The sequence below is a fragment of the Parasteatoda tepidariorum genome, chromosome 5 (assembly GCF_982258835.1).
Source record: "Parasteatoda tepidariorum strain Cologne lab strain chromosome 5, Ptep-v5.0, whole genome shotgun sequence".
NCBI lineage: Eukaryota > Metazoa > Arthropoda > Arachnida > Araneae > Theridiidae > Parasteatoda > Parasteatoda tepidariorum.
In genome coordinates, this window is record NC_141759.1 from 4,653,483 (window position 1) to 4,680,688 (window position 27,206).

General features: G+C 30.0%; 2 protein-coding genes across 2 annotated transcripts; both read right to left on the reverse strand.

The window, feature by feature from the left end:
• Positions 1-6,178: 6,178 nt before the first annotated feature.
• On the reverse strand, positions 6,179-7,033 carry LOC147808503 (uncharacterized). Its single transcript, XM_087162588.1, has one exon. The coding sequence runs from the start codon at positions 7,031-7,033 to the stop codon at positions 6,179-6,181; it is 855 nt and encodes a 284-aa protein (XP_087018714.1).
• A 13,118-nt stretch (positions 7,034-20,151) lies between these two features.
• LOC122271941 (uncharacterized) lies at positions 20,152-23,627 on the reverse strand. Its single transcript, XM_087163179.1, has one exon. It carries the CDS (start codon positions 23,239-23,241, stop codon positions 21,964-21,966), a length of 1,278 nt encoding a protein of 425 aa, XP_087019305.1. The 5' UTR covers positions 23,242-23,627; the 3' UTR covers positions 20,152-21,963.
• Between the last annotated feature and the right edge of the window lie 3,579 nt (positions 23,628-27,206).

The following is a 27,206-nucleotide window of genomic DNA, read 5'->3' on the forward strand; positions in this document are numbered from 1 at the left end:
TGAAGTATTGGTGGTCGATTTTCGTGTAGAATAGAGTTCTAATAATCTTTATAGTAAGTTTCTTCTAAATTGTGATTATTCTCTATATTTGAAAAAAATTTACATTTTTATAGGTGGTGAGTAAGTTCTGATTTTTTTGTTAAGCCCATAATAAATTAGATTGACAGTGATGACTGATTCATAAATAGGTCAGGATAATAGTAAATTTTTTTTACAATGTGATGAAATAGCTTTGTTTTATGATTATTAACTTCTGGGTGCAGAGTTGAAACTTAAATATTTTGCTGTCATTTTTAGGAATACTCGTTATCATTTAATTCTTATATCTATTAAAAGTGAATTAATTCATTTTTATGTATATCCCATCAGTGTTGCCAGAACTTAAGATTAAAAAGTAGCGAATGGGAGCTCCAAAAGTAGCGGATTCGAACATTTTGTAGCCCAAAAATAAAACATATATATATATATATATATATATATATATATATATATATATATATATATATATATATATATATATATATTGTTGTTGTTGTTGTTAATTTACGTCGCACTAGAGCTGCACAATGGGCTATTGGCGACGGTCTGGGAAACATCCCGGAGGATGATCCGAAGACATGCCATCACAATTTTGATCCTCTGCGGAGGGGATGGCACCCCCTCTTCGGTAGCCCGACGACCTGCGCGTGAAGTCGAGCACTTTACGGTAGCACAGTTTAACGAGGACCAATACCGCACACCCTCGGTCCCTACGCAGGCTGATCCAAGTGGTTACCCACCCGCACACTGACCGCAGCCAGTGATGCTTGACTTCGGTGATCTGCTGAGAACCGTGTCTTAACGATCAGTCCACTGCGCGACATATATATATATATATATATATAAATTTATTTACTGCACTAATTTATTTGGCTATATTTCTGTAAAACAGCGCCGTTTGCCAGAAAACACTAAAATTATAATAAAATTGACTAGCTCGTTTTTTTCCAGCTTTTTTATGTGTAAAAATCAGTCGGAACTGTCTTCGATATTTTAATGTTGGTGCGGTCTTTGAGCTGCATAAGAATACTAAGAGGTTTCGACCTCAGCTCGCTTCGTTCCCCAACCTCAAGAACCTTAATTACTCGCACATAAAAATGTTCTCACTAGCTAATTTTTTTTAATAAAAATTATCTCGCGTTTCGAGGAAATTAGAAATAAGACCTAACTAGGACCCAATCTCCAACAAGAAATTCAGAAAAGTTCAACTTCATGGGCCTACATCTGTGTGTATTTAAAAATAAAAGGCAAAAAATCTTTTTTTGATAAGCAAAATAATTTATTTAATCATTTCTGCTCTGAAGTTCGAAACAATACAAAGTACAAACATTCAGCTCGCAGATGAGAAATATGACTTTGCTTTTCTTTGTAACAGCATCAATAATTGTTTCAAACTCGATTGAGAATAGTTTTGATAGTAATTTAGTGAACAAATGAATATTTTGATTTGGACCACGTATGAAACAGTATTTTAAATTATCTACGAAGCAACAAATATTTTCAACTAATTTTTTTTTCATTTATAGTAGCCGTAACATCTGTTGTAAAGTTAAAAAAAAACAATGATAAAAAGATAGATTTGCACTAAATGCTCGTAAATATTTTCTTTTCTCGCAGCTCGCCTTAGTTGCTGTGCTTACTTTACTTGCACAGTGAAACCTGTTAAGTTGACCATCTCTATAAGTTAATCACCTATCTAAGATTTTGATGATCAAGTGCAAAACTGGTAAAAACAATTTATTATCATTTTTATAAGATGACTTCTCTTATAAAACCATCAAATTGTAGTTCCACTTCTGATCAGTTTACGATAGTTTCACTGTAGTAGCTTTAATAATTTTCTAAACTCCTTTTATAACACGCAGCATATACATTACCGTGTTTATCATTTAAAGTAATTATCTTTCCTAGTTATTTTGCAATTACTATAAATGTTTCGAAAGGTTTAAAATGTTGACATTTTCGTATTAAAAAAATTGTTGTTATTCAGTTTTCCTGATCCCTAAGTGCATTATGTTTCAATTAACTTAGTCATTTTTATTCATAATTTCATTGTTATAGTTAATTATTATTTGAAATTTCATAGTATATATTTTTGTTTTAAAAGCAAAATCCATCTTTTGCGTTTCATCGTCATCATTGGGTGGGCCTTGGACTTCTATGAAATATTTCTTCATGTCGTTCTCCTTGATGCCAATTCTGATTATCATTTGCGTTTGGTAATACGAATTTTATTTTAATACTAGCTGTACCCTGCGTGCGTTGCAAAGCTTTCAGTTTGAATTTAAATTTTGTATTTAAGTGTGTAAATGAGATTTGTGATTATGATTTGAATAGAGAATTTTATTTAATGGTGAAAAAACCAGTGATAGTCTCAACAGTTAATTCTCTAGGATATCGTTAGTGCATTTTCAAACAGACATGTATGGTGATGCACACCGACCATGAAACATATTTTGGATGATGATCTGAAATAATTCTGGATCAATGGCGTCATGAATATTTCTGCTGATATGAGCTGACCAATTTGTCCTGGTGTGAGTTTTTCAATAAGCCAAATCATGTGGCAATTCTCTTTCTCTGCCGTTCAATAGGATGCATCAAACACCGTGTCTCTCCAAAAACATGACTTTTCGCAATAAAACCAAGTTTAGAGCTTAATATTTGTTTTAACTCACGTGTGATAATGCATCATGAAGATCCGATGATGTTTGCCTAAGTTACTAAAGTTCTTTAATTTTAGCTCAAGCAGGATTGCATGTGAATGTAATAAATAACTCTAGCTGTCCATATGCGCACCGATACTTGTAGCAGCACCGAATGAAGTCATTTGGAAACACGAATGTACTGACCTATATTCGCCAAGAAAAGTTTCTATTGATTTGCTTGACCCGATAACAACGTTGATAATGGCTCGGCTGGCGACGTTAAATCTGGTAGTCACACTTTGCCTCCAGAACAGCAAATTCCAGATGTTTCATTCTTAAGTTTGAGAGCACTACAAAACATCATAATTGATCCATTTTTCCGATGATGACGCTTGGGTGAAAGATTATAGTTGGTTGTCGGATCATAGTGAAATGCACTGAGATTCAAATCAGAGTATTGGCAGCGTCTGAATAGCGAAGTGCGTTCTTGATTGATTTTTATTCTTGCATCCCGTTGCTCTGATGTTTCCGACGAACAGGCTTGAGTAGTGCGTAGTTGATTTGTTAACAGTCTTCTTTCCTGTTTCTCAGACGTTTCTAAGGAACGGGCTAAAGCATTGTGTTCTCAATTAGTTTCAAGTCTTTCTTCCCGTTGCTCCGATTTTTCTGAAACACGGTTAGTTCTCTTCTTGCGTGCTTGAGATGTTGATCGACTAAGAGCGATTCGTTTAGGCGGCATATTTTTGCAAATATTCTCTTTCAAACAAAAAGAAATGTAGAAGTTGACAGTGGTCGCAAATTTGCTAATTCGAAAATTCACGTATTTATTTTAAATAATAAAAAAGCAATAAAAATGAAATAAATTAAATAAGAAATAAAATAATGATAAAATTTAAAACGAAAATCTATTTTTGGTAAAAATATACTTGTGGGTGCCCCTTGACGAAATTGGTAACTTATGTTTATCACCATTCCTGTTTGCGCGGAACACCGCGGTAACAGGAATGGCTGCCAAAGCATAATGATATTTTAATAATACATTGGAAAATTTCAGCAAGACATCGGCCAAAACTTTATAAAATTGCAATGAACCCAATGTAAGCAAAATTAAAAAACCCAATAAAATGCATTTTGAATCGAAATAAAAATTAATGGAGTAAGCACAGAAAGAAAAGGAAAAAAAAACATCTCACTTATTCATTAAGCTTGAATTTCCTCAGTTTTAGGTGCACAGAATTCTCTAATAGCAGTTAGATACTGTCTAAATTTATCATGAATAGAATCTGTGTTCCTCCATCGCCACATAAATTCGGCGAAATACGAATTGAAAATTGCGTCTGTGGTATCGGAATGGCGGTGACATTTTTTTCTAAAGTCCTTTTTTTATGACTGCCCACATACCTTCGATCCTATCGATCAGAAGCAAAAGTAACCAAACCAGCCGGTATCCAACATTTAAAAATAACGCTGAAATTTAAACGAATCAGAATCACGATTGGGATTCAACATCGGCCAGCTTGGAGATCAACCGCTATCACAACTTGGTGAGAATCAAGGGGCACCCTCAAATATAGTCTACTCCTATTTTTTAAATGAAATAATTAAAATGAATGTAAATTCACAAACTTTGTAATAATAAACAATCTAATAGTTTTCAAATGACAACTGTCAGCAATGAAAAATTGCATACTAAATTGAGCTAAAATTGCATACTAAATATAAATAATTATTAAAAGCGTGCAAGATGAATAAAATTTGCTTTTGCCTTGATTGTTATTAAACAGTTTTCACAATACTAAATCCGTGATACGACCAATAGTTACGAAACGTTAGCGGCTTGTGGTCCGTTAGGATTAAAAAATTTCTACCCTCCAGCATATGTCGGAAGTGTTTAATCGCGCTGTATGCTCCGAGTAATTCACGATCGTATGCACTATATTTGCATTCGGTAGGTGAAAGTTTTCGTGAAAAGAAAGAAAGTGGTTGCATTTTATTTGAAACATTCTGAAGCAAGACTCCACCTATAGCATAATCGGAGGCGTCGACTTGCAATATTAAATCGGCATCCGCTTTAGGATGAGCTAAGAGAGTAGCGTTTGCTAACAATTCTTTACATTTTTCAAATTCCCCTAATGATTCATCGCTCCAGTTGATTTCTCTTTTATCGTTACGTTTGGAACCTTTCAAATAATTGTTAAGATTGCTTTGAAAATGCGCAATACGAGGTAAAAATCGTCTAAAATAATTCAAAAGGCCTAAAAATCGTCTTAAATCCCTAACAGTTTTAGGACATGGATAGTTAATTATGGGTTCAACTTTTTCGGGCAATGGTTTCGTACCGTCTTTTGAAATTAGATGACCTAAAAATGAGAGTTCAGGTACTCCAAAAACGCATTTAGATGTTTGTATCGTTAAACCATACTTATTCAACTGTTCAAATACTGCTCTTACATGTTTTTTATGCTGTTCATTATTTTCGCTAAAAATTAAAATATCGTCTAAATAGACATAACAAAATGAAAAATCACCCACAATTTCGTTCATAAATCGCTGGAAAGTCTGTGCGGCTCCACAGAGGCCAAAATTTAAACGAGGAAATTCAAAAAGTCCGAAAGGTGTACAAACAGCAGTTTTTTGGATATGATCGGGGTGTACTGGAACATTAAAGTAGGCACGAACTATATCAAGTTTTGTAAAGATCGTGCTACCGTCAAGAGCGTTAGAAAAATCTTGTATATGTGGAATCGGATAACGGTCAGGTACCGTTTGAGCATTTAATCTGCGATAGTCCCTAACCGGACGAATACTGCCTGAACTTTTTGAAACCACATGAAGTGGTGAAGACCAAGGAGATTTTGATGGTTGGCAAATGCCTTGATCCATCATGAACTGAAATTCTTTTTTTACTGCTTCATACATTTTAGGACTTAGTCGTCGCGGTTTGCTGTGAACAGGCGGACCGGTTGTTTCAATGAAATGTACTGTACTATGTTTTATTGGCTTTACTCCGGCTGTTAATTTCGTTAATTCGGGATATTCCGCAAGCATTTCATGATAAAATGAGTCACCGGAGATAAGTTTAACAGAAAAATAATTTTGAGAATTCGAAACTATTCCCGGTAGCGAAAATTTAGTGATGTTATCTATTAACTTCTGTCTCTTAAGGTCTATTAAAAGATCAAAATTTTGTAGGAAATCTGCTCCTATTATAGGGATGGGTACGTTGGCTATCAAAAATTTCCAAGTAAAATTTCGCCTAAGACCTAAATCTACAGTTAACAATTTCGCTCCATATGTATTAATTTTAGTATCATTGGCCGCAAACAATTGAAGAGGATCAGGTTTTAAGTTTTTTTGATGTTTGGGAGGGGGAATACAAGAGACGTCGGAACCCGAGTCAATTAAAAATTTTAGATGAGTTTTTTTGTCATACACGTGCAAACGACAGGAGCGTGCGACTGTCGCCGAGAAATTTCGATCGACAGTCGCTATTACAAGTTTTCCTGACCGGTAGCTTTTGGAAAGGAGCAGGGTTCACGACATTTGTGAGCTTTTTTACCGAATCGCGAGTGATAAAAACAGTATTCGCCCTCACGCTCGGTAGATCGGCTGCGGGAGGGAAAACGGTTTCGGGAAGAGCTCCGGCGATAATGGGGTTTGTTTGCCCCCCCCCGCGACATTCTTTCAACCTGTTTGCTTAAAGCAGCTATCTCATTTCTAAGCTCCTGAATTTCGTTTAATGAGGAAAAGGAATTAATATTGTGATATTTGTCCTGTTTGAGGGTTTGCTGCACCGCGAACACACCACTGTTAGATGGCGTGGCTCTTACTTCCGAAATTTTGTCTGCCATCTCCGCCAACTTGTCTAGAGATTCGGAACTTATTGACAAAATGGCTTGCATTTCTGAGGGCAGTCGCTGGAGCCAAAGAGTTTTTAGAAAATCATCAGTAATGGATCTCCCGCCTAATTCCCTCATTTTACGCAGCAGATGGGAAGGTTTATCGTCTCCTAAATGCATCTCTGAAATAAGCCGACGGATTTGTTCGTTCGTTGAATCTGAAAATTCTGCGATTAATCGTTTTTTAAGTGTATCGTACTTGTCAGTGGCAGGAGGTTCCAATAAAATATCCGATACCGCGGCTAAGGTTTCTGGGTCGATTGCAGCAATTAAGTAGTTGTACTTTGTAACATCTTTAGTTATTTTCGCGAGCTCAAAATTGCTTTCTACTTGAATGAACCATATTTTGATTCTGTTTTTCCATAGCGGGGGAAGTTTCACTGACACGTGGGATACCTGAGATTCTATGGCTACAGCATTATCGTTCTGATTATCGGTCTCTGGCATATTGATTAAATTTGTTAAAAGAAATACGATAAGGGAATCCTAACAAATGCACTATCAATAATACAATAATAAAATATGTGAGTAATACGGCAATAAGAGGAAAATAACTTTAAAATAATATTTAAAAATAGTAAAATTTAACTAAATAACTTTTAGAATATTTTAAAGAAACAAATGACCAATCACAGAGTTCTAAAAAAAGTTTGATCACATACCTTGATTTTGCTGAGTTGAAACCACGTGGAAATCCCATTGGAGAAAAAAAATTAGCAAAATAAATTCGCGAAATATTAAAAATTTTGAATAGCAGTTATAAGAAAAAAATTACATGGCTGGTCTTTGCACATTTTAGGAGATTAAAATAGATTAAGTTCGTTAAGCCGGGTCACCAGTTCAGTGCGCGTGGTTAGGCCACATGCACTGAGATAAATTAAAGTAAAATACTTTACGTTTTCGCTAAAAAGAAAAAATTAATTAATAAATAAAACATTGTAAAATTAAAATGCCAGCCATAAAATAACAATTAACAACATTTAATAAAAAATAAGAAGATTAAATAAATGCTACATAAAAAGCCTGGCCGAAAATGCCAGGAGAAGAAAACACTGCACATGCACTGCGCTGGAGGAAAACCAGTCACTGTACTGCAGGGAGAGAAAAAATGTTCTGCTTGGGTTGTCATAACTAATAGAGGAACTCGCCAAATGGGAGAGCGGGTTCCCAGAAAATGTTCGTTAATCGCTACACTGGCGCAGGTCGCTGCAGAGCTATAAGATGGAAAATATCACTGTTGTTATCTTCAAGATATTTGAAAACTGATTCGTGTACAGCAAAATTTAAAACAATGGCTAACTTTTAACCAATCAGAAAATTCCATTTCGATTTTCGCTGATACCGCTGGAACGGTTTGTGGCAGAATGTTCTATTGTGAATCTAAACCATTCTCGAATCCTTCTGAAGGTACACAGAAAATTTCATTTAAATCAGTCCAGCCGTTTAGGAGGAGTTCAGTGACATACACACGAACAGACGAAATATATATATATAAAGATGATAACTATCCAAAACTTAATTTTTATTTGTTTCATTTATTTATTGCATATTTGGCAAAATGAGGCGAAAAATAATAACTGTAACCATAGCAATACATATTATAGCTTCCTCTAAAAAAAAATAATTTCATCATTTACAATGGGCAAATCTAAGCTCTAGAGCAGGGATGGGCAAACTTTTTTGGTCGCGGGCCAAAAATCGAGAAAAAAAAAGTTTGGTGGGACAAATAAAACTTTCAAAGTTTTAAAAAAAAAAGCGATATTCAAGTTTTAATTTAAATATTTTGTGAGACGAATGAAATTGCGATTTCGCTTTTAAAAGTTCCTTATATTAAGGTTCGAAGTGAGATGTGCCTATTTTACGGAACAAGGCTAAATGCTTTTCTGTTAGTCCACTTCTGAAATGATTCTTTCTAAGGTTCAAAGTTGAAAACTCTTGTTCACATATATAAGATTAAGCAAACATAGAGCTGATTTTCTGGGCATGAAATATTAAATTTTGGAAACTAGTTTTTGGTAATGATTTGTAAAATTTTGGCATATTTAGAAACAACTGCAGATGATTGTTAGATTGTCCGCTCGTTGGATCTTAAAATGCGTAGTCTGCCAAATGTGAAGTACAATTTACCTATATTAGATTCTTCGAGAAAGACTAACGCTAGTTAGAGCCAATCTAAGACTATTCTATGAAGAACTTCTGCTTTCAACATTTTACCAATTGAAGCTGTCTGTGCTAACTATTTCCATCAATTTATGTTTTGTAGAACAAAAATAGAGAAAGTAAAAAGGTCATCAGTACTTTGTTAAAAAAGGAAAAACAGAAATAATTTTAAATAGTTGACAAGAAAATGGATGTATATTGTTTATGTATATTGCCACTGATCGGCAAATTAAAATTATATCCGGCGGGCCGGATAAAACCTTCCGGCGGGCCACAGTTGGCCCGCGGGCCGTAGTTTGCCCATCTCTGCTCTAGAGAGATATAAAAATTTTCCTATTTTTCGTGCAACTGTGAATAGATCGTGATTTACAAAAGTGAAATGAATTAACTAAAAAGCATTTAACAGTACGATATTTTTTGGAAACTCATTGTCATTCACAACAACTATTTTCATTCATCAGGTAAAATGACTTTGGATTTAATTTTTCTGCGTTTCAAAGCGAGTAACGTGATTTTTTTTCTCCAGAAGATAAACGATTAATAATAGTTGGAGTTAAAAAACATTTTCTCCGTGCATTTTTCCATATATATCTTTGCGATTTCCCGAGTCTGCGATTTGAAACATAAACATGGAAAGATTATAGACTCCATCAGTAAAACATATCAAGAATCCAAAACTGAAGCGAAAACGTTTTCAACAACAACAACAAAAATGTCCTTTTTAAAAATGGTAAAGAAGCTGCAAACTTTCAGAATCATTTTATAATGGGAAGGGAAAAGATTAAAAAATATATATATATTTCAGTAAGGAAAAAAAGTAGCGCATATTTAAGATTTGTAGCATTCGAAAAATAATAAGTAGCCCAAAAAGTAGCAAGTAGCGAAAATTCAATTTTCAGTAGCGGGGACTTTTAAAAGTAGCCCAATCCGCTACTCCATCAATACAAGTATATGTACCTTTGTACTATGTTAGCACTCTGTTGTAAAATACCTTGATAAGTATGAATACTCTTTAATTCGTTAGAATCCGGAAGAAAAAGAGAGTACATATAGTATATTTATTTGATTTGAATTAACTCGCATGAGTCTGGAAAAAAAATACGCTTGCAAACCTTTCTTGCAACGATTTTTAAAAATAATTATTAGACGATTTCACCACTAATTTAAAAAACCTATCATCAAAGAAAGCTCTTATTTTATTAAGCATTCAGTCAATCCCTTCTCCTCAGTTAAGTTCCTTGACAGTTAGATTTTTATTGGATGTCATTGATACGTGACACCGATATGGTTGACACTGAGATATGATCACACACAAAAGTATCAAATTTAAATTAAATAACTGCCATTTTTGAAGAAGATAATTCAGTTGTTCTCTAATCCGGGCAGTTAATATATATTTTACGAATCCTTATACGTAATGGAATAAAAAACGTGTGTAGGGATCAAATTAATATTTAGGAGAGAAAGAACGCACACGCTGCTGAACTTTGATCAAAAGCATGATTTAACGAGGTTAATAAGAGATGAAGGATTAAAATCATCTGAAATTATTTTTATCGAGAACAAAGTTTTAAGGCGTTTGTGATAGAAAGTATATTTCAAAAAAATCAACAGGTATTTTTTGTCTCTTCCTGACTCAAAAAACATTTGGTTAGAAATTTTTTTTTCTCCAGATATATCAGATATTTCAATATACATATATCAGATATTTCAAAATACATATATCAGATATTTCAATATAACATATATCAGATATTTCAATATAACATACTAGAATAAGTTATTAGTAAAATAATAAAATCATAGGAACCCGAGTACTTAAGTTTTTTAATTTTAACACTGTAAAAAAAGTTCATGTTTATTTTATCATTTGGATATTTTCGCCATTACAAATACAATACTATTTGCTCGAATTTTATTCAGATGTTGACAAAAGACAACCTGATGAACCGTCAAATTTTCTAACAGTAATGTTGAAGAATCATTTTTCACTTAAAAAAATAAAAATAATGGTAAGAAGGGAAGCAGAAAATAAATCAGTTTATTGAATCAAAATATACAGGCAAGTTCATCATAATTTCAAATTCTGGACGTATCAGTTTTATAATAAAGCATTTACTTTGGTTTTTGGAGTGGTTAATAATGGTATAAATATTTTTCTTCCTTGCTTGAATAAAAATTTGAGAAAACAATAATATTTTGCTTTATACGTGAAGGGAAACCACGAAAATATCTTTCAGATGGCTTGATTCCATTTAGAAGTTCAGTAATCGCAATGAATATTTTTTTATAATGAATCATTTTTCAGCATCTTTGAGAGACTTCTTTGTGACTATAACGAGATGTTCTTCAAATTTTTGTAGCTTTTAACCGAAAATCAAAGTAACTCGCTATTTTAGTATCGGAATAAAACCATATTTACGTTATAAAAATAATTATGTTTATAAAAATAATTAAGTTATAAATAAATTAAAATTAAGTTAAAATAATTAAATTAATTAATTATTTTAATTAATTGATAAATTAATTAATAAATTAATTTTAATTAATTAAGTTAAAATAATTAAGTTAATAAATAATTAAGTTAATAAACAATTAAGTTGTAAAAATAATTAATTATAATCAAGATTAAATTGAAATTAAAATTATCAAATTTCGCGTTACACGCTATGAAAAACAGACAAAAATGTTTTTCAGATTGCTGTTATTGGTATATAAAATAAAATAATTTGCAATTAAGTATCGGTATGTTGATAACAATAATTTGCCTGATATTTGATAATCGAAAACTAATAACTGCACTAACTTACTTTATGTTTTGATCACAGAACTATATTTTTCACTCCGTTATTTTTTCGCAATTTACCATGTTAATTATTTACTAAAAAGATTGCTATGACATATTAAACAAAATGAAATAATACCCGATTTCAAGTATATATGATAATTTGTTTCCAAGGTTACGCACATTTTTATACAGCTACTTATGTTTCACTACTCAAAAAACTCGCAAATCTTAACTTTTTTAGAAATAAGTCAGCATTGTTTCCTATGTAATTTTAATGCTGAATAAAAGCATTTATTGTTCGAAAGTTATATGCGTTTTTTTTTTTTTTTTTTAAATTTCACCCGATGAGATACGATTTTATATTTAAACAAATGATTGTAGCAACTAACATTTAGTTTTATTCTGCTCGGTGTAATAAGTTATATGGTAAATATTTTATTCAAATTCTTTTCAGCGCATTATTTCATATTGTTCTCTCTTGGACATTTTCTTCTCATAAAATTGTTTATAACTTTACACAAATGCTCCTATCAGCTCGTGATTAGTTTATTCGATTGGGTATAAAAAATTAGCACCCAATTTTATAATTTTACGCAATTAAACGATTGTTGATTACATTGATGAAAATAACTATTTTTTGCAAAAGTCTGAGCGTCAGAATATGATTATAAAACTAATAGTTTTATGAAATCTGACAAAAACTTTAAAAATATAGTCTTATTGAGTTTATGTAAAGGCCTACAATTGTAGGTACCAGAATGAAAGATGTAAGTTCAATTATGGGAAAAGTTAAAATTTCCTAATAAGATTGGAATTATATATTTGAATTTCTCTAAAGGTAATACTTTCTTCATTGCAATGTGTATATATATATATATATATATATATATATATATATATATATATATATATATATATATATATATATATATATATATATATATATATATATATATATATATATATATATATATATATATATATATATATATATATATATTTTCTTTTTCTTTTTTGTTTGTTGCTGTGGTACCTGCCACACTTTTAACTACGAGAATTGAATAGGAATGTCAGTAGTGGAATGTCATTTATCTGAAAAAGAAAATTAATTTTATACAGTTAATTTAAATCATGAATAAAACAATTTCTGATAATTTAAGACCTGTCGCTATTATTGTAAATATTACTTTTTTACTAATTAATAATTTTTTCTTGGAACCATACTTCCGAATTTCAACGGGGAAGCAGAATAATTAAAATAATTTGTCGATTTGTAATAAAAATGAAATTTTAGTTTTGAATAAGAGTATTTTGAATATTAACTGACTAATTATTTAAATTTGCAGTTTTACAGCTTTAGAAATTCAGGTATCTCAAACAAAAATGTTAATGATATTTTTTAACTGTAGAATTCGGATAAGTCTCATTTCAAGATAATTTAATTGAATCTATTAAAATTACGGAAGAATTAGGTATTTGAAATATGTAGCTTAACAACTCTTTCTGAATACTAACGTACTCTTTCTGAAAAACATACCTTTTTTATACGGATTCCGATCCCCAAAATATCCAACGTTTGGACCCCTTAATGTTAATTTTACTTTTTAAGTATTTAGTCATAACTCAAGAATTTTTTAAGAAAAAAACTATTGATACTATTTTTCTATGCAAAAATATAAATTCTAGTAAATTTTAATTATTTTTTACTTACTAATAGTCAGCAAAACTTTGAATTGCAAGGTGTACAATTTTATACATCATTTTAAAGTAAGTAATTTTACATTGAAAAATACAAAAATTTGAACGAAATTAATTTAATAGTGTCAGTTTCATCCCCTGATAGTTTTGTTTTAAGCACTTATGATTTTTAAGCATAGGGATAAAGAATTTTATTTAAATGAAGAAAAAAAAGAATACTAATATTATTTATAAGTAAGTCTATATAGTTGAAATTAGCTGTAATATTCCTAATATAAGTAATCAAACTAGTAGATAATATTATGAAAAAATTCGCATACCAAAAGTCAGCAACAGAGTTTGTAGATAAAATGATATTATCCGAACAGAATAATTTCCAAATAACAAACAATGAGTAGTTCATTTTTAATGATAAAGAAAGTAATTAAAAATAAAATTAGAGGGAATATGCTATTTATATTGAAATAATTTGTAATTGCATAGAAGCATTTTAAAAATAAATAGTGGTTGTTTGTGTGTTAGAAAAGCAAACTATTGTTGATTAAAAACATTTAAGAAGGACTAACTCAAGAATTACTTAATTGAGCGAACACATTTATAAAAACTATTATCCGAATACCCGCTCTTTGTACGGAGTAGAGGACAGTAATCGTTATTGTATATGAGTACTGAACATCACAACAAATTCCTGCACAAATCTTAAAGCACATAAACTAGCATATTTAATAGGATGAAATCAATTTTATTTTAAAAATTTATAATCTTTTATCCTTCCCAATGACTCTTGTGGCAGAATATCTTCGGGCTTTCTGCAACAAACTTCCCTGGCAGTAGTATTTTGCTTTAAAATACCTTTAATTATAACAATTACTAATTTAAAATAAGAGAAACGTTTTGTTTATAGAAAAAAGTATAGAATAAAAATGTATAAAGGTTTCAATTGCAAAAGCAATATTTTTTTTAATTTTAATATTATAAACGATATTCTCACATTTTGTAGGCTGAAAAATGCACTCATTATTACTTCTTTTGAATTTAGTAAATATTCACAATTTAAAATTAATAAATAAATTAAACTCTGTAACATTCTGCGACAATGTCCCCACAATTCTACCATGGGACCAGTGGCTTCACATTATTAGATTTAGCAAAACACATTTTTAGAAGTTCATCCCATCAAAAAGAAGAAAAAAAAGGTTAACTGCATTCAAAATCATTTGGCATGATAATAAAAATGTACCATAATCATGCGATTTTCTCTGGAACTAATATCTTAGAGGAACTGATGAAATCCTATTTTTACAGTACCTATTTTAAAGCCAATATCGACGCAGTTTTAATGGGTATCAAACATTAATACATTATACCTACCTATATTTTTACAATTATTATTTATTAAAACTACACCAATTACCATAATACCAGTAGTTCCTTTTACAAAAATTAATAAAGCATCAATAATTTTTTACATTTCTCCTCAGGGAATAAGTGACATTTTCCTGTTTATTTTGTTTTATAGTATTTAGAGTAAATAGTTCATTTCAGTTGGTACCTATTGCCAAAATTAATAAAGCATCATTGGCGTCAAATAAGAGTGGCGATTTTTTAATCTTCTCTTAGACCAACAATTTATACATTAATATTGTAATTAACATAGCTTTTTTTTAAAATTCCAATCAGTAATTATTACAAAAATTAACATCAAGCATCAAATATGATTTAGTAATACTTTAGATTCTTCTAAAGGGTTTAGTACCATTTATCAATTAATTTTGATTCACAGTACAGAGTTGTTTTTTTTTTTCTTTTTAATAACTGTTTATCACTAATATTAAATTAATTTAGTGTCTATAAGAGTTTATTTTTATGCTTCGTTTAAAAGAATATTATTACCATTTTTCCACTAATATTTCGATTTGTAAACACTACAAAAACTAATTAAGCTTTTTTCGAGTCAATAATGTACAGCAAATTTTCAAAATTCTCTGAAAAAAATAAGTATTTCTCACCATTAATTTTGCTTTCTAGTACACAGTCATTTTTTTAAATTAAATTATAATCTAATAACTAATTTAATCAAACATCATTAGCATCAATAACAGTAAGGACACTATTATGCTTTACTTTCAATTCAATACTAATTCAATACATAACTTTTTATTTCAATTATTGTAGATTATAAATTATTTAGTTTTATAGATTTGCAATTTAAAGACATAACTATAAGCAAAATAATGTGGTAAAGGATAAAATAATAAAAAATACAGATATTTTCAAAGTATATATACAAATTCATGAAATGACAACATATAACTAAAGTTAAAGTATAAGAGAAAATACAAATTATTTAAGAATAAAAAAAAGAGTTAAAAAAACTAGATAAAATATTTTTGGGTTGTTCAGAAAGTATTTCTTTTGTTGGGGGGGGGGGAATGAAAGACAGTTTTCATATAAAGAATAAATATTTTATTAAATCATATATTGGCCATTGCATGGCATTATTGGCAAAGATGTTCTGATTGCATTGACCATTGCAATCATAACACCTTTTGCCATCTTTCTGGTAGTAGCATGATCGATTCCACACTCATAAAAGTTTTGGTCTTTGCTGGCAAAAAACTGATCCAGGTGATTTTTGACCTCTTCGTTTGAAGTAAAGGTTTCGCAGTCCAAAAAATTTTGCACTGACCGGAACAACTGATAATCTGAAGGCGCCAGATCTGGAGTGTATCCCATTCAAGCTGTAAAAGCTTTTGGCGAGCGAGCAAACTTGTATGAGGTCTCTTAATATCTTGGTGGAACACTATACATTTTCTGTTGATTTATTCAGGCATTTTCTGTTGAAGTGCATCATTCAGTTTGTCGAGCTGACAACAGTAGACTTCCAAATTAATTGTTGTGTTATCCGGTAAAAGCTCAAAGAAAAAAAAAACTGTTCCTTTAAAATCCCACCAAACAGACAGTATATCACCTTTTTTTTTTAATGGATATTGGCGTTCAAAATGCTTTGAGCCGGTTAATCTTTTTTGCTCCATTATCTCTTGCGTTTGACATTGTTGTAGACAACCTATTTTTCGTCCCCAGTAATGATGCGCTTCAAAAATGGATCATTTTCAAGACGTTTAAGAAGCGAATCATAGACGTCAACGCGACGACACAAATTTTCTCTCTGTAAGAACATGGGGTACCCATATATCGAGCTTAAACCCAGGCCTTTTCTAGTGGTCATAAGCAGTTGAATTTGATTAATTTAACCTCTAACCAATATCATGTGTTGTTATTCGTCGATTTGCACCAACTAATGCCTTTATCATTGGCGTCGTCAGATAAAATTTATTGGGGGGGGGGGGCGTGGACCATCTTTCAAGTTTCTTGAGAAAAAATAATATATATATATATATATATATAATTATGAAAACTAAAACATCTTGATGCAGAGTGTTCCGTAATCTACATCCTTATATATAATTTTAGAATCATTTTTAAGAATTAAGTTTAAAAAAATATACAAATTAGGAATCGCAAACTACAAATTAAGTCAAATATCTAATAATATTCATATTCAGCCGAATAACTTCAGTATTCGGCTAAGACGAATATTCGTTACATTCCTATATTAAATAATTAAAAATATGCAAAAATTAAAACATATAAAGTATTAAAAATATATGAAGTAATCATGTACCGTCATGTGGGGCTACTTTGTGCAAATTCGAATTTGGCACTTTTCAAGTGCTGCTATTCAGTATTATGTTTTTTTCACGTAAAAAATGTGTGGAATTTGAAGATAAAAGTCTCCTCTATTACTACAAAAAATTTTTCGAATTTTAAAACAATCTCAGAGTGTTTTTTGTTCATCCAATGTCAACAACTTTTCGAGAACGTAGGACGTCGAAAAGTGTGAGTGGAAACTTTAGCTGTGAAATGCAAAGACGTTGATAAAACAATTGGCGTAAGTGCAAATTTTTTTATTTATATAGTAATAAACAATTATATCATGTTAGCGTTAAAAAAATTCGAAAATTAATAACAAATAAACGGAAAATGAAAGAAAATGCACTGTGGGGCTATTTGTGCAAAGTTTCATTCGGTTTTTTTTTTTCGACAGAAAAATTGTCAGACGCTATAAAAAAATACCTGGAACTAGAAACTATAGTGATTACACTTTAGAAAATCTGCAACAATGATTGCAAGCAGTTGCTGGTGGTATGTCGATTGCAGAAGCTTCTCGGAAGTACAAAATCCACAGAAATACTATCTCTAATAAAATTCACAAGAAACACGTGAAACGTGCTGGTTAACTATTATTTTTCTTCTACAAAGATTTTTCTAATGAATTAATCAAACGATTTAACACATAAAGATATATTTTATAGGACATCAGGTGATTTTGACAGAAACTGAAGAGCAAGTTCTGTCATGTTATGCTCAAATTTATCAATATTATAAATGTTAATGAATATGTAATAATTATTATTTTTGAAATTTCATCCATTTCAATGTTCAAAAACGCAATGTCAAAACATACCTTGCACAAAGTAGCCCCACTTGGGCTACTTTGTGCAAGGTATGTTTTGACTTATTATTTGTAAATATTACATACAAATAATGCCAATATTGATCAAATTCACTCGTCTGAGTCCAGTTATGAAAATAATATCGATAGATTTTACTAAAGTTTGAATTAACATAGTTTTTTTTACATGTCAAAGTTCAAAAACTGCGAAATCCTGCACAAAGTAGCCCCACATGACGGTATTACATTTAATTTTTATGTAACACGTATGCCCCCTTTTTCAAGTCTCAATTGAAAGACAAGCATAATTTCTTTAAAAACACTGAATTAAAAGTAAAGTTACTTAAACCCAATAGGTACGTGTCTTAAAAATATAATTTTATTTTGAAAAGAACATGTTGTCTGTTAAAACTTTTGATGAGAATGACATGAAATAAAAAATGCTTAATATTATGTCATGTAATCTTATGGTGATCAAAAAATCACGAATGAGATCAATTTTTTTGGAATTTTTAAATTGTAGTCGACTTTTTAAAGAATTATCAGAAAAAGATTATAAAGCGTTTTGTTAAACAAACCAAAAAAAAAAGTAATAATAAATTTTTACTATGAATTTGAATTGATCTGTATTTCTGAAATGGAAGAAACAACATTAAAAATGATACTAGATAAATTATCTTAAACATTGGTTACAGTAGAGATTATCATGATTAAAATAAATATATTTATATAACTCTAAAATGCCAAAAAAAAAAAAGGTGAAAAAGTCAAGAATATTAATACTAAAAGAAAACACAAATATTTTTAATTCTAAATAGAAAAAACTTCTTTGAAAAAAAACGCGCTAAAAAGCAGCAGAAATTTCAGAAAAAAGTAACAATAAAGAAAACGAAGGAAATAAAAATATGACCACCGAAGCCGACGTCTTCAGGGGGTACCGGCCTCGGTAGCCATAAAAACAAAACGATTTTTAATTGAGGGAGAAGCAAATGCTTAAATTAACTCCCTCAGTACCCCGATGGTTTTGTATAGAAGTCCAGGAAAAAAACATGCAATACAAATATCAAATTAAGAAAAGAAACTCAAACAAAATCATCAGAAAAATAAAAACACACATAGTCACAGGTCAAACATCGATTTCACAAGCAAGCAGAATGAAAAGAAAAAACTAAAAACTAAAGAAAACAACGCCCTCTATTACAATGCGCAGATGAAGAAAGTCGAGAGAAAGAAAAACGTAACAAATTAATAGAATGCTTAACTGGGGCTGCTCATTTAAGATCATCGAGGTACTGAGGGAGTTAATTTAAGCATTTGCTTCTCCCTCAATTAGAAATGGTTTTGTTTTTATGGCTACCGAGGCCGGTACCCCCTGAAGACGTCGGCTTCGGTGGTCATATTTTTATTTCCTTCGTTTTCTTTATTCAAGAATATTAAAGCAGTTTTAAGTTAGGCTATTTTCTCACCCTGTTTCGGATCAACTTATATAGTTTTAAAAATCAAAATTGTTGTTTAAAAAGGAAAAATAAAGTTATTCAGTTGATTGACAGAATTGGTATTCATATTTTGAAGAAATGATAAATTATAATAATTGTGGTGGGAATAATTTTTATGAAAATTTTATTTAATGTATTTACCTTTTTATTATTTTCAAGCAAAGAAACAGACAAGAGGAGATATTTTGGTTTTCTTGGATAGCATGATCCATTTTGGCAACCATAAAAACTTCATATAAATGTACACGAAGAAATAAAAAAGACAACACATAGAACTCTTATTTTCCTTCCTCTATCAGCAGTATTTATAGTTTCAGTATTAAAAATTAATACTTTTTATTCAGAAAAAAAATATTTGTTAAAAAAACAACTTATGAAAATGCTAATTAGCACAAAATAATTACTTAAAAATCCCATATTATTTTGAAAACAACAAAATAAATAAAATTACATGAAGTACGCATTTGCTATACTTATTTGCTATAAATTAAGTTTAACAAATTATCCCCATTCTTAAAAAAAAATATATTTTTTTATTACTTTTTATTACTGAGCATAATAAAATCATATGAATTTTTTAATAAAACTTTTGCATTTAAAACATTTCTTCTTTCTTTTAATGAATTAAAATGCAAATTTATGTTAATTTTTTGTATTAGGATATAAATAACCAATATTTATCTAAATTTTTTTATTAAATTATATGTAAATTTCTTTATAAACATAAACATGACATTAAATTTCTGAATGAAAACAAAGTTTTATAAAGGTCATAAAAATTTTAAGTTTCGTTTTATAATTTTAAACATTTAAAAGTTACATTGATTTCATAAATATAAAATAAGAACAAACTCCGTGCATTCAAAATAAATTAATGCATAATGAGCAATAAAATCATGAACTAATATAATGTATAAACAAATTTAATCTACAAACTATAAAACATAAAACAATTCTAACAGTATATAAACATACAATAATAAATGTATTAAGTGATTTAATACAAACATTTGCTTACCTCCCCAAAATTTATTTTTTGACTTCTTGTTATCCAACAATAAATTTTATTACAAAAACTTTATTAAAAAAAAAACAACAACTCATAATTTAAGTTAAAACAATGAATGAAACAAAATATAAAAGTAAACAGAATTATTTCTATTTATCAAAATTTTGAGCTGGAAATGGCTAATTAAAATAATGATGGAATAACACTCTGAGCGCTTTGTATGTAAGAGAAGATTTAGAATGATTGCATGTCAGAGAAATTTTCTTGACAAAATCTCCAACAACAAAAAATAAATAGAAAATGTCAACAAGAATTCCCCCCCTAGAAGTTCTAGGTAATTGCCTGTTTGAGACAATTTATGAATAGATAGCCTACAAAGTTGAAATCTGACATTAAAAAAAAAAAAAAAGAAAGAGGACAAACGAGCCCATAGGGTCTGCTAATACCATGTCCCCATAGTGTAAACTAGGGTGGCTATTTTCGAGGTATCAAATGACTACGTGTGTGATCTTTATCAGTTAACAGTGTGAAAAAAAGGAATAGTGGAAAGAGAGTTTTACTGCTTATTGAAGGAAAGGGTGGCAGTGACATTTCTTGCAGTTCTCTAAACACCTGTTTTATTTTTTTATATAGTACATTTTTTTGTTTGTAATTTAGTTTTTACTAATTTTATTTTAATTATATGTGTAATAAGTTGCACTATGTAAAAAAAAAGAGAGAGAAAAAGTAGAAGTTATGGCAACAAAACAGAAATATTTTCTCACAATAATGGATCCTGGCTTCCTAATTATTGGGGCTTCCTAATTATATACCTGGCTTCCTAATACCCTATGGCTACGACGCCAGTGGCACTTATCGTGTCTCTATCAGCTTCAATCGGCCTTCCAGAACGCAATGCATCTTCGACATCAAAATTGCCGGATTGAAATTTTGCAAACCAGTTCTGGCATTGCCGTATTGTCAACACATCGGTTAATTTCTTTCTGGAATGAACAGCATTTTTACCTTTTCTATAGTAAAAAAGGAAAATATGACAAAAATGCTGCTTATTGCTCTTCATATTTAAAAGAGCACCCATCAAAAAGTGCTGCGTAGAATTATTTGAACTTTTTCACACACAAGCCTTACTATATCAGCTCTCAAAACATATAATGATAATGCAGCTTAAGTGTGAAATTGGGTTCGAAAAAATACAATTAAATCCTCTGTTGGAAAAACAAAAGTACTTTCCGAACACCCTGATATAATATAAATAGAGATTAAAAAAGATAAATAATTGCATAAAGATATCGCCTACTCAATGTACAATAGTCACACCAAACAATTTCTGCTGAATCTAGGTATTCCCACAGAGCAGGTGCAAAAACTGTACCTATCCTTCCTGATTACAGTATGCTCCATCTTTCCTGCTCAAAAGTGCGAATGTCTTATCTATTCCTTTCCCTATGTCGCTTCAGTGTGCGGCCTGCATTAGCCTCATATGAATCATGTCTCGTTGAGCAAACTACAGAAATTAGATTCTTCAACAGTTTTAATAAATTCTTCACATAACTTTTCATCCATATAAACTACAAAATTTAGATTTCTAACTACAATAAAAATAACTGTGGATAGCTAAATCCCCATAACATGTCAGAAAAAATAAGGCTTTTAATTAGCATGAATGCGACTGTGACGAATTAAATGATCCTCTTTTGAAAATCTCTTATCTCACACAACACAGGAAAAAAGTTTCTCACCAATATGAACACGAATGTGCCTACACAAGTTATTCTTAAACGAAAAACTTTTATTGCACATTCCACAAGAATAAGGTTTTTCATCAGCATGTGTGTTAACGTGTTGATTTAAATACTGTTTCTGAGAAAAGCTCTTATTACATACACTACAAGAATAAGGTTTTTCACCTGTATGAACATGACTGTGTCTAGACAGTATACTCAGTCTTGAAAAACTTTTATTACATATATTGCAATGATAAGGCTTTTCACCAGTATGAATGCGACTGTGACAAGTTAGAGCTGAGTTTGTTAAAAAACTCTTATTACACACACTACAAGAATATGGTTTCTCACCTGTATGAACACGTACATGCACAGACAATGTTTTCCTTGCTGAAAAACCTTTATTGCATACGTCACAAAAGTAAAGCTTTTGACCATTATGTGTTCGAACATGTTGATTTAAATTCTCGATTGTTGAAAAATTCTTATTACATACACTACAAAAATAAGGTTTTTCACCAGTGTGAATAAGTCTGTGCTTAGACAGTGCACTCCCTCTTAAAAAAGTTTTATTACATATGTCACAAAAATAAGGTTTTTCACCAGTATGAGTTCGAACGTGCATAGATAAATTCGCCTTTGTTGAAAAACTTTTATTGCATACATCACAAGAATAACGCTTTTCACCAGTATGTGAGTGAATGTGTTGAGTTAGATTTTCTTTCTGTGAAAAACTATCATTACATATATAACAAGAATATGGTTTCTCTCCAGTATGAATGCGATTGTGTTTAGATAAATGTTCCTTCCTTGAAAAACTCTTATTACATATACTACAAGAATATGGTTTCTCCCCAGTATGAATGTGTTGGTGTGCAGTTAGATTAACCTTCTGTGAAAAACTCTTATTACAAACATTACACGAATAAGGTTTCTCTCCGGTATGAGTGCGACTGTGTACAGTTAGATTACACCTAATTGAAAAACTCTTATTACATACACCACAAGAATAAGGTTTCTCACCAGTATGAATGCGAATGTGCGTAGATAGTAAACGCTTATTTGAAAAACTCTTATTACATATACTACAAGAATATGGTTTTGCCCCAGTATGGATGTGTTTGTGTGCAGTTACACTTTCCTTCTGTGAATAATTCCTGCTACATGCACTAAAAGAATGAGGTTTCTCATCTGTGAGACTAAATTCCTGTGAGCAAGTTGTTGTGAGTAATTCTTTAGGCAAGTCACTGTCTTTTAAACTCATACTGACTGCTACCTTCAATTAACTCTATCCTATTGAAGACATTTACATTAACTGTAATTGTAATATTTAATAAGAGTGTACTGTTTGATATTTTAGATTAGATATGGTAGATTTTGAGTTCCCCTGTTACGGCAGTTTTCAGAAGGAAGGTTTTTCACTTGAACTCGACCACGGTTCCCACCCAGTGAGATAAGTAAAAGGGGTGTAAATGATTCTCCTTTCTCTTCATTGAAACTCAGTCAAGTGGGGGGAAAATGCATGCAGCAACAAATTGTTGGATAAGTTTAAAACACCCCATTTACCAAAACGTTAGTTCAGCACTTTTTTGGCGACGAATAACTAGAATTGTAAAAGTTTCCTTCCTTCTTTTATTGTTTTTTTTTACTCGATTTTTTTCACAAAATCATGAAATGTAAAAAGTTTAGATAAAAATTGCTCTTTAATAAATTTTTTATTACATTGCATTATTTCAAATAATTCCTGAATAATTAGTTTAGCTTTAAATAATATGTATACCATACCTCACAAATTTCTCTGTTTTACCACTTCCGATATCGAATCTCGAGACTTCTTTACTCAAATTTTATTTAACTTAAAAATAATTTGAATAATCTATTATTTTTTATTAAATGGAGATTTTTATTAAATAGTTTTTTAATAGTATATTGCATTAAATTTTTCAGAATCTTAAAGATTAAATTACAAAATTTTGCTCAATCTTAAAGATTAAAGTTTAAAGATTAATATTTTGCAGAATCTGAACGATTTAGCTATCTTAGTTTTATAAATGAGAATACCCATGGCTCGAAATGATCAGTTGAACAGTCCCTAAAAAATACTAGAATTTATTTTTTAACCGTTTGACGAAGATGAGACACCGGTGTTCCTTTTATATATACTTTTTCTTGCACTCAAATTACCATCTATAACTTATTTCAGTATTTTTTAATTGTAAAAAACAGTATGATAGTTTCTAAAAAACTCTGTTAGATTATCAGAATTATATTTATACTAAAATATGAAATATGAATATAATAATTTGAACAAAAATTTTGTTTTCATACATGCAAAAAAGTTATCCGAAATTGATTTTCAAAATTAAGGAAATTGTAAAAATTGAAAATTAAAGAAAATTGTTTCTTTTAGATCAAAATAACTGTGTGTGAAAATAAAGGCAAACTTTAAAAAAATATATATATATAATGTTTGGAAGTGATCTGTGTTTGGAAGATTTTAGTTAACTCAGAAAAAGATACGGTTGTTTCATGCTCTATTTCATAACCATAAACTATTAAAATGCTAAATATAATATTTTTCACTTATTTTCAACCAAATTGTCTTAGTGTAAACTAGGGGTGCACAACCTTTTTGAGTGAAGGGCCACTTGCACAGCTGGTTGGCTAACGAAGGGCCGCACATGTATTTAGACATGTTAATGACAAATGTAGTAATGTTTATTTAAACATAAGCGTTCCATTTTTTTTATCAATAAACTTAGTGATATCAATAACTTAGTAGTGTTCCATTATTAGAATTCATTCGAAAATTAAAAAAAAAAAAAAAATAAAAAAAAAACCTTATACTTTTTTTTTACAAAAAAAACTTGCTATTTTTATTATATGAACAATAGATTTATCAAAATAAATAAACATTGAAGAAAAGAAATGTTTTTTTTTTATCATATCATGCAATACGAAAATTCATTTTAGAATTAAATTCTAATAAATAAAAAAAAAACTGCAATGCCCACAGAATGAAAATAGGAAAAAGTTTAGTCATATTTAAGTATTATAAATCCAAATTAAATATTTTAATTAAAGAAAATTTATAGGTTTTAAACAAAAGCCTAAAATAAAAGCAAAACTGTGATAGTTCAAAATAATATTCAATGCTTATTTTGTAATGTACTTTGTTATTTTATTTTATTAATTATTAGATTTTTTATATCGTAAACATTTTCCTTTTTTTTATCGAAAAAAATCACTTAAGCAACAAAAAATTTAAATCTAAGCTACAAACAGTGAGCAGTTTAAAAATTCACGTTTTCCGCCATTTTATGAATTTTTCAAGTTGAAATAACATTACATTTAAATTAGGGAGGGATGTAACGAGTATTTGGCCGTTCTGTGAAAAATTCAGTTGGTTGAATGATCAGTCAAATATTCGGCAGAATATTTTTTAGAAATGTATTTTTTATTTTTGAATTTTTATAAATATTACTTTTTTTAAAAAAAATTATAATCAGACAATTTTTTCGATACTTTGAGAATTGAGAAGGGTTTTTTTTCATTTTTTGCTGCTTTTATTATAACCCAGCGTTTTATTATAACAGAACGTCTCATAGTATTAATTTATTATCACTCTTTCCCTGTACTGTAATATAAATAACCAGTAACATAGAAAAGTGTTATTCTCAGTATTAAAGTTTTGTTTCAGGAACTAAGAAAAATTTGTTTCTTCTGTTTTTCTTTTTTTAGGCATTTTTATTATGACTCAGCATTTTTTTTAAAAATAAAGTTACTAATAAAGTTTATTTTATAGCAATTTTTTTTCTACCAAAATTATGGCAATGAGAAAAATTTAAATTGAGATTCTCAGCATAAGTTTTTCATTTTAAAAATTAAGAACGTTTTTTCTATCTTTTTATTTTCTTTAAATAAAAAAAAACTTTTTCTATACGCTTTCACTATAACGCAGTAATTTTTAATAGCATTTCTGATGACTTAATTCATTTTTCTTGGCTTTTTCTGGTAAGTGAAAAACTAAGATGTTCAGCTTTAAAAAAAATTTTCAAAAATTAAGATTGGCTTTTATGTTCTCTGTTTCGCTTGATTGGCAAAAACGTTCTTTTTAGAGTTAATTTATAAATACGTTTTTCCAGGAAATATTATTCTGAGCATTATTATTTTAGTTTCAGTGTTTAGTAGCAGTAAAAGATTTTGCTGTTTGACCCCAATTGTACTGCGCTCAGTTGATTTTTTCTTCTTTTTTTTGCCGAATATTTGGTTTTTGACCAAAAAAAATTCATGATTACATTCGACCAAATCATATTCGTTGCGGAAATAAAAACGAAGGAAAAATAACTAGGATTTACGATAAAACTGTACCGAAATACTGTATCAAAAAGTGATTATTTAATTGCGCGATTAACAATCACGTGTCGTAATAACATCATAGTTAAATAACGGGATAGTCAAAATCATGTGAAAAAGCATAGAAATAAGTGGGAAAATATATATTTATGCTGAACTCAGCACGAATAAAGCGTGTCAAATGCATGATTTAAAATTTGCATGTCGTAATAGAATAATTGGAATTTTTTATAATACGTGGGAACGCATAGCAATAACTGCCGAAAAAAATTGTTGAAAAAAAGAGAAAGAATTGCAAAGAAAAGATAAAAAATCACTTAGATTTAAGATGAAATCGTCACAAATAATTCGCGATCTGAAACTCGCGTCGTAATAAAAATTCGGGATTTTCGAAATCAGGTAGAAAAGCGGAAATGACTGTTTAAAAAAAATCATTTATATTTACTATAAAATCGGCTTAAAGAAAGCGCGTTAAACGTAAAATTACTAAAGAATCTGTTAAAATTGATTGTGTCAAAACGTGATGACTTAAAAGTGCGATTAAAAATTGCCATTTTTTAAATTTTTTTTGATGTGTTTAGAAGCTTTCGCGGGCCGCACTTCAGTAGTCGAAGGGCCGCATTTGGCCCGCGGGCCGCTGGTTGTGCACCCCTAGTGTAAACAAATTTTATACTATTTGAGTAATACTTTTTGATCCCCATAATTAGATTCAGAGAGAGTAATAGAAAGGCATAATAGTTAAAGGTATAAGTTTCAATCTTTCTCTTTACTGATCTATGAAGGCCATATATTCCAAATTATCTTTTCCTTTCTGACAGCAATATTTTGAAACATATTTATTTTCATTCTGAGGAATCACCTGTGTATTGAATT